This window comes from Elephantulus edwardii, unplaced genomic scaffold (genome assembly GCF_000299155.1).
Source record: "Elephantulus edwardii isolate Elephantulus edwardi_28Jun2011 unplaced genomic scaffold, EleEdw1.0 scaffold00092, whole genome shotgun sequence".
Classification (NCBI taxonomy): Eukaryota; Metazoa; Chordata; class Mammalia; order Macroscelidea; family Macroscelididae; genus Elephantulus; species Elephantulus edwardii.
The window spans coordinates 13477041-13485620 of record NW_006399842.1 but is presented as its reverse complement, the minus strand read 5'-3'; the positions used below and the strand labels follow the sequence as shown (position 1 = coordinate 13485620).

Sequence of the window (8580 nt, the reverse complement as noted above, 5' to 3'; positions counted from 1 at the left end):
GACTGGCACAGGACAGAGCAGAGTTTAGGGCTGTTGTGCATAGGGTCGTTATGAGTCCCAAACGACTTGACGGCACATAACTACAACAACAATTGTATCCGTTTTCCTGGACAGGCCACCTTATTTCTATGCCTCGGATGAGTACAGGCCCATATTCTCTGGCTCTTTTTAAGCTCTGAAATGTTACAGTTTCTCATACTTCTTTCCACAGTGTTCAAAGCCTTTGGAATAAAACTTAAATCTAACACACATAAGATAATAAGTGTTGGGGCTTTGAAGTTACATTTTCTGTTTTATACAAACCAATTAACTGTGCAACTACTGCCTGTCTCATTCTCAAACTTGAATCCCAGAATAAACACTGACCATTAATGCAAGCATAAAGATACAGTTGACTAAGGAACATTCTTAATAATAGGTTTACTCTAAAACTCTAATTTTTAGGCTAGATAAAAATCAAATTTTAAAGATTTTGACTGGCGGAAACTAAATTAATGTACAATAGTAAGTAAAAAGGGGCTATTTACTAGATAACAATCATTTCAATTCTTTTATATATAAGGGACATAAGGTAAGCCCAGACTTAGAGTCCCTGGCACAATCTGAGATAGTTGAACAGACGTGAGATAATGGGACACTCTCACCTCTCTGGCTGCATGATTTCCCAAGACTGCAGCACCAAATTTGCCCTGTTTCATATATTGACCATTTATGCTGTGGAAGCAAGAAAAGCAAACAGATATTATAGGTATACATAATTATAATAGGTATACATAATTTCTTAAACTTTGCAGAACCAACTTTTTTTCCTGTCCTAAGTGGGGAACGTTAGTCACCCATGTTCCAGAAAGGGAAAGAAGTTTATCGTTTAAAGCTGTTAAACAATTCTTTTATTCTTTATCTAGAACTCAAGATATCTCAGTGGAAAGGCTGCACAATTTGCAAACTTTTCTAAAGGCTGTTACATGTACTTCCTAGAGGAGGAAGACAAGATCATACATAGTTCTTAGTTTTAGGTGGAGGAATTCCTAACTGAAATGCTATCAAATACTACAAATACTTTGTTCATGGAAAAGCTGAGTAACCATTCTGGAATGAAGAAAGCTTTCCTGAGGAAAGGCACTAGTTTAAAGCCCCACCCACCCCTCAAAAAACATTCCTACTTACTATCTATATGCGTGGACTGCTGTTGCAACCAGTACTGTGGAGGCGCCTGTGGCAGTTGGTGTAGTTTTCTGTGCAGCCTGATTTCCTGAAGATGAAAAAGAAAACAAAGTCACCATTCATTTATTGCTTATGATGGATTTTTAACCACTAAAGCAGCTTAAAAATGCCTTCTTTATACCTTAGATTGAATAGTGTCATACTTTCATGACCCTCATTTGATCTACAAAAAGTCCTATAGCTCATGAGGCTGAGGAAACTAAAGCTCTCATCATGCAAGTGCCTAGGAGTAGAACCCATGACTCCAATTCCCAAACCAGACACTGCAAAGGAAAGACCTTTGATCTAGACAATAATCATCGCTTGGAAAGTTGGGCCCTATTGCACGTATTTTCTTTCTCCTTTCAGTATTTTCACAGCTATACTATAAAAAAATTTAAAAAGCTATTTAAAAAATATATATAACTTTTATTTCTGGGATTGAAAATTTGTTTTCTGACATTCAAATTACACCCACCGTACAACTTTTTAAAGTAACTAACATTAATATTTTTGAACAATACATTTAGAATAAATCATACAGCTCCACTAATACATAACAACATTTGTGCTTTGTTAGGTTTTTAAAGAATTGTCTATTCATGTCATTTGCTTATTTATCCTAGTATTTGTTTATATTTTCCTTATTGCTTATAAAAACTTACAAGACTTTTTTTTTCAAGAGAAAGAAACTGAGGTTTATTAGATGTTCTTAACAGACTATGAATGGGTCAGGACAGACTGACTGGTTTTTATTACAAAAAGGTTTATATTATATCTTTTGTTAGCAGGGAGTGGGGTTTAAACAGCTGATTAGAGCATTTCTTCTAACGGACTATGGTGACTTTGGGCCATCTCCTTTAACTTTTCCTTGGGTTTGTTGTTTTGCCACATTCCTTGAGAGTCTCTTTTTATTGTCTTATAACCACATTCCTGGAGCATGGTTTCTATTGTTATATTGCCAGTCTTTGTCAAGACCAGTTCTGATTGCTCTCCTTTATCAACTTGTCCTTTGCCATTCAGTCATTCCTCCACCCCCACCACCCCACCTCCCCACCCCTCACAAGAGAGATTACATCCTAATTCATTAGGAAGGAGGGCATCACATTCTCTTAGCTACTTCCAGCTGGAAAAGGGCATTGTAGGTCCTAGGGTGAAGATCTTCTCTCACTATTCTAAAGGGTCCCTTAGGCAATAGGAAACCCGTAAACTATTGTGGAGATTGATTTTGGAATTTAGATGCACTGTTATCAATTACGTTTAGGGGTACAGGTTCATATCCTCGGAGGTGTATCATTTTAATATAGAACTGTTGTAGCCTAGAAGACACATATTTTGTTTTTTAATTTTTGTTTATTATTATTTTTTGTATGTATTGTCAAATCAGATCTGACTGGTACAGGAGGAGATTGTCCCTCCTTCTTCAGCAGAGCATCTGGTGGATTCGAACCGTGCACCTCTGGGGTTGCTGTGCAGGTTCTTGCCACTAGGCAACCAGAACTCGCCAGAAGACACAAATTTAACTAACAAGTTAAAAATACATGGGCTAAAAGTGAAAAACAATAATATTCTAACTAGAGGTGCTAACAGTGGCAGAAACCAAGTTATTAAGGAAAGACAGTTCTTAAAAGAAAAGGCTTATAATTAGGAATGTTTAGCACAGGAGCCCAAAGAAGGCTTTGTTTTTTGTACAAATGATTAGTAGTCCATTCTAGGTTATCTTTTTTCTTTTTAATTGATCATATAAGGAAGGGTTTGGCTAACTCTCGAAACTGAGGAATACCCAGTCACCCTTAAAAAGTACCTGGGAAGATAGGCTGAGTATTGTTTCAACACAACCTGGGGAGAGCTTTTTACTGTTATATGCCAAAATGAGTCTCAAGAAATTAACTTCAGGGAGGCAAATTTGGGCCTTTTCTTTGGACACTTTAAAATTTTCTTCACCTAAAAAGTTTAAGATGTTTCAAGTATCCTGAACTGAGGCCTCAAAGACTAGGCTACACACTAGTACCATGAAATAGGTAGAACTGGCTGGCACTTTGCCTTTTATAGCATTAGGGTTAGGAACCACAGGATGTAGAGGCACAATCATGTCATTTATTGTTCTTAAGCCCTGGACCAACTTCCACTTACCATTGGGTTGTTTTATAGCCAGGATAGGAGTGTTAAAAGGAGAAATCATTTCAGTAATTAGACCAGCTTCTTTGAATCGTCTAATTATAGGGGCCAGACTGTTTCAGCCTTCAGGAGATATTCTACATTGTCTCTGTTTTGGATAACTTACTCCAGGCTTAAGAGTTATTTTGATAGACTTTACATTCACTGCCTGAGTATAGGCAACCCAGAGGACCAAACCTTTGGGTCTAGATCTCTAAATTCTGGAGGTAACATTTCAAGAACTTCAGATTGAACAGAGGCTAGCCCTAATATCTTCATGGCTGGTGAAAATGAAACTTGGTCTTCACTTTAACCATAAGATCTCTCCTTAAGTGGGGCAAAGGAGTTGCAAGAATTACCAAAAACCGATGAGAAAACAGCCAGGAAGTCCACATGCAAGGCAGAGGGGGAGTAAAGAACTGCTTACAAGGTTTTCTGTCAATTCCAACAACTAAGAAATAGGAGAAGAGAGTGGACCTGAGAAGACTTATAGGACTGAATAAGAGGTTCCTGTGTCCAGGAGAAAACAGATAGATTTACCAGCAATGTCAATACACACCCACAGCTCTTTTGGGAGGATCTGAATTGTTGAAGCATTCTCCTTTGTCACCAGCTGGGAGCCAGGACTTCATCAATCCTCTGTGGATTCAGCCATAAGGACCCGATGTGGGCAGCCTTTGGCCAAGTGTCCTTCATATCCACGCTTAAAGCAAGTGAGTGGGGGCTTCCTCTCTACCCCCTTGCTTACCTGTGGTTCTCACCTGTAACACTCTACTAAAGTGGCCCAGCTTTCCACAACAGAAGCAATTCTGACTCCCTTTATTACCTTTGAGTGGCATTGACCATTTATTAATAAGACTTCCTTTTCCTGACACAGGCCCTAAATTGGCAGCAATAGCTGCCCCAATAATTTTGGCCATTGTCTGGTCTTTTCTCTCCCCCTCTAGATCCTGGTTGCTAAAGACAGTGACTACATGTTTTAAAAGTTCACTCAGGGGAGCTCTGATGGCCTAGTGGCAAGAAGCTGCACTGCAATCCCAGAGGTACATGGTTTGAATCCACCAGATCCTCTGCTAAAGAAGGAGGGCAATCTGTACCAGTCAGATCTGATTTGACAGTACACAAAAAATAATAAAATCATTTTAAAAGTTCATTCAGATCCCTTTGAGGCCCCACTGCCTTGAGTTGAAGCTTCCTTCTAATATCTGGGGCCACCTGATTTACAAAATAAGTATTTAGAATTACTCTGCCTTCAGGGCTTTCAGGATCTAAGTTTGTGAACTTCTTCATGGCTTCAACAAGTCTCTCCCTGAAGGCTGCTGGATTTTATTCTTTGTCCTGAGTAATTTGTTATCTTTGAATAGATGACTGGTTTAATCTGAATTTCTCTCATCCCTTCAAGCAAGCAAGTCTGCTTGTAATCCCGAGTACCTCATCCCTGATTTCCTGGTTGGCCTGGCTGGCAATTCCAGTCAGGATTTTGGCCTGGGATTGCAGCTGCCCCATCTACTAGCTGAGGATTATTGATATGAAACCTGTCTGCTCTATCCCTCACTGCTGCCAGTATTCTTGATTTTTCATCAGGAGAACAGCAGAAGGATGGGAGAACCATTAGGTTTTTCTATGTCATATCAAAGATAGAAATAATTTTCTGGAACTCATCAATAAATTTTCCTGGATCAGTAGAAAAAGATCCTAACTTCTCCTTGCAGTTTTGCAAATCACTCATGGAGAAGGGAACATGAACCTGCATAGTTTGCCCATTATTCCGTCCCACTTCCTGAAGAGGAAGCAAGGAAGGATATATTTGGGGGGGGGGTTTAGAACATTATATGGTAGTGGTGTCACCTCAGTTGAAGAAAAATATTCATTTAAAGACGTCTCTTTTCCCAGAGTCAATTTCAAGCTCTCTAGAGGGAGTTCTGCTGCTGGGGTAGTGACTCTTTAGGGTAGACAGGGCTTAGGGTCTACCTCAAGGCCATACTTTCTACATAAAGAGATTTGATCTCTTAAAGACATAAATGCCTGAACATAAGGTATTTCACTCCACTTCCCCTGACTTTTGCAAAACAAGTCTAATTGTAAAATGGTGTTATAGGTAAGCCTATCCCCCACTGGCCATCTTTCACAGTCCCCCGAAGGGAAGGTTGATCATAACCCACTGAAAAAGAAAATTAACTTCTTCTTTAGGGAGTTCAATTGGAGTTGGAGTTTCTGCCAATTTTCCAAGAGGTACTCGAAAGGAGTGACTTAGGCTTTAGAAGAAGGTTGTTTCATAGTTATCACAGTAGAAGAATCCTCGGTGGTCAGGAGTTTTTGAAAATTCTATCCTGGACTACGAGCCCCCAAAATGTCAAGGAGATGATTTCCAAAAGAGGTCCAGCGGTTTCTTTGAGTAAGAACTAGAAATTCTGACTCAGAAATACAAGAAAGACACCAATACCAAGTGAGAGCAAGAGAAAGAAAATAAGGTTTATTAGATGTTCATAACAGACTATGAATGGGTCAGGATAGACTGACCACAAGACATTTTTTTATATACTACTTCCAGGTTTAGGTAATACAATAAACCTTTTCTCTGGGTAAATAAGCCGTTTATAATAAGAAATAAGAAAATAAAAAGTAGCTAAAGCCAGAGTTATCAGGATAAATATGAACACTGAAAAAAATCACTGTCTTCCAAAGTCAGTCTTGCATCATCCTTCAAGTTAATGCAGCTTCTTCTATCAATATCAGCCCAAGACTTCCCTAATCTACAAACATGGGAGGTAACTCATTGACTTGCCAGAGAAGTGGTTGGGTCAAATGCCCACAATCATGTGAACTTCCTCTGACTTGGAATTTCTCCCTCTTTAAAATCAGTATTGTTCAAATTCTTCAATTTCCCATTCATGAAGACATTTTTCAGTATGTGATTTCATTGAAAATCATAGAGCTTAGAGATACATAAATCACTGAAGATAGGCTTGGACAGATTGATTGAGGTGAACCACTTCAACGGCTTTCAGAATTCTGCCTACCCTTCCAACTAACTTGTTAGAGAACAATCCTAATGCCAATAAACTTACCTGTTGTCTGACCTTTCCTAGGCTGCTTTGGGGCTGTATACTGGAAGAATTCATTTCCATGTCCAGCAGCTGCCTGATCCAGTCCAAAGAGAGAGGCCAATCTGGCACTATTAAGAGGAAAAGAAGAGTTGCTCAAGAAATTTCATGACATATCCCAAACCTGGAATAATTATAAAAGCTACTGACCTCTAATGATCAACAAATATTTGCTTAATTGTATACTCAATAGTGGTGATGCAGTGGTACTGGTAAGTTCAGAATTCTCTATCAATCTATCAGTTATGGAACTACAGTTATATAGTTATAAAACGGGCGTTAGTTTTCTCCAGTCTGCAAGGCTAGTTGCTTGACCTTAGAATTCTTAGTGTCCTTTCTTTAATCTGTTTATCTTACCCTAAAATAAAAGCCTGCTGACCTCTTCCAGTCTAGGAGGCAGTGTTTGAGGCTGACCGGTTGTCCTCCACAGATCTGTAATAAAGTGCTTACGGATATTGCAATTCGTTTGTCTTACCAGCAATTAGCTACGGAAAGAATGCCTTGAATTCAGTAACACTGGACATAGAATCTAAATGTCTTTGAAATCAAGACTTATTTCTGCTAAGAACTCCATGAGCTAGCCCTGATTCTCATAGGCCTTCAACCATGATATTTCTTCTATCTAGCCTTTAGTTTCTCTACATATAATTAGAGTGACTGTCCAAATACTCTCTACGGTCTCTTCAAATGAAATTCTTGCCTTTAGGATGTCTTAGTGATGTCTTAGTGAAAGGACCAGTTATCAGAAACTCAGTTTCTGGTAAAGTATAGTTAATCCCACCCCACCCACTTGAGTGTTTTTTTTAGCAAACAACCAACCCCCACCTGTGGTAAATCCCACCCTGATTGATCAACTGCCATAAAGTGGAATTCTTTTTAAGGGCACAAGGGATTTTTCCACATTCCTGTATCTGAAGTAACCAATAAGATTCAAATAGGTTTCCAAACTGTTTCCCTGAGCTATGGCTAGCCAATTGAAGGTGGACAAATACCCAAACCACTGTGGATGGCCAATCATAGCGTGTATGGTTGGGCAGGGGAGTAGCAGAGGTATAAAAGGAGGGGCAGACATCAATTCAGGGCTCTCGGCTGGATGCTGCTGTGCCAGCACACGGGAGCCCGGGTTCAAACTCGAAATATGTTAATTCAGCTAATTGGCTCGGTGATCTTTTTGGGGACTTGCTCCATTACATTTGGAGGCCCCAGCGAGATCTCCCTAAATTTATCAAAACCCTGATCACTGGCCAACGGAGTAACTGTGACGTCGCTGTAGGATTCTTCCTACCTGGTAAGTCAGGCCTGATAACTGGTTAATCTGTATTCTGTTTGGTGCACCCTGGTTTTGAATTGGACAGTTGGAATGCAGGACACTGCATAACTTCAAGTCCAAGACCCCGGCAGTGACAACTGCCAAGGTCCAGGTGTCTGAGGAAGTGGGGGCTCGCCTGGATTCAGCTTGTGTGGAAGTCTGGGTTCTCGGGTGGATGCTACTGGCACGCGAGAACCCAGGCAGGTTTGACCCGCAAGTTCGGAATTAGCTTGTGTGGAAGTCTGGGTTCTTGGGTGGATGCCACTGGCACGTGAGAACCCAGGTTTGACCCGCAAGTTTGGAATTAGCTTGTGTGGAAGTCTGGGTTCTCGGGTGGATGCCACCGGCACACGAGAGCCCAGGTTTGACCTGCAAGTTCAGAATTAGCTTGTGTGGAGGTCTGGATTCTCAGGTGGATGCCACTGGCATGCGAGAGTCCAGGTTTGACCTGCAAGTTCGGAATTAGCTTGAGCTAGTCTGGTGACCCGCAAGTTCGGAAGCCCAGGGGAGAGAAGCCCATGCCTCAGATGTTTGAAGGGTGGGAGGTGAGAGAAACCCACCCCTCTAACCAGGTCTGTCAGTCCAGACTCAGGTTCTGCCATGGTTTTTGTCAATAACAGTGTTCATTTGTCCGCTGATTGGGAGAGGCCATTCTTCGAATTCAGGTTTTGTCATGGTCTTTGTCGTAAACAGTGTTCTTTTGTCTGCTGGATGGGAGAGGCCCTTCTTTGGACTCAGGTTTTGTCGTGGTCTTTGTTGTCAACAGTGTCTCTTGCTATTTTTGTGAATTTGTGTTTGTCAATGGTC

At 40.5% G+C, this 8580-nt stretch overlaps 1 protein-coding gene across 1 annotated transcript in view; it reads right to left on the bottom strand.

The window, feature by feature from the left end:
* The window catches only part of FKBP15 (FK506 binding protein 15, 133kDa), an 81331-nt gene that overhangs the window by 57643 nt on the left and 15108 nt on the right, over window positions 1-8580 (bottom strand). Inside the window, exons 2-5 of the mRNA XM_006890731.1 lie at window positions 6425-6535; window positions 2182-2186; window positions 1168-1252; window positions 645-714 (exon numbers count right to left, since the gene is read on the bottom strand). Of these exons, the coding sequence (XP_006890793.1) occupies window positions 645-714; window positions 1168-1252; window positions 2182-2186; window positions 6425-6535 (271 nt within the window). The remainder of the gene's footprint in view (window positions 1-644; window positions 715-1167; window positions 1253-2181; window positions 2187-6424; window positions 6536-8580) is intronic.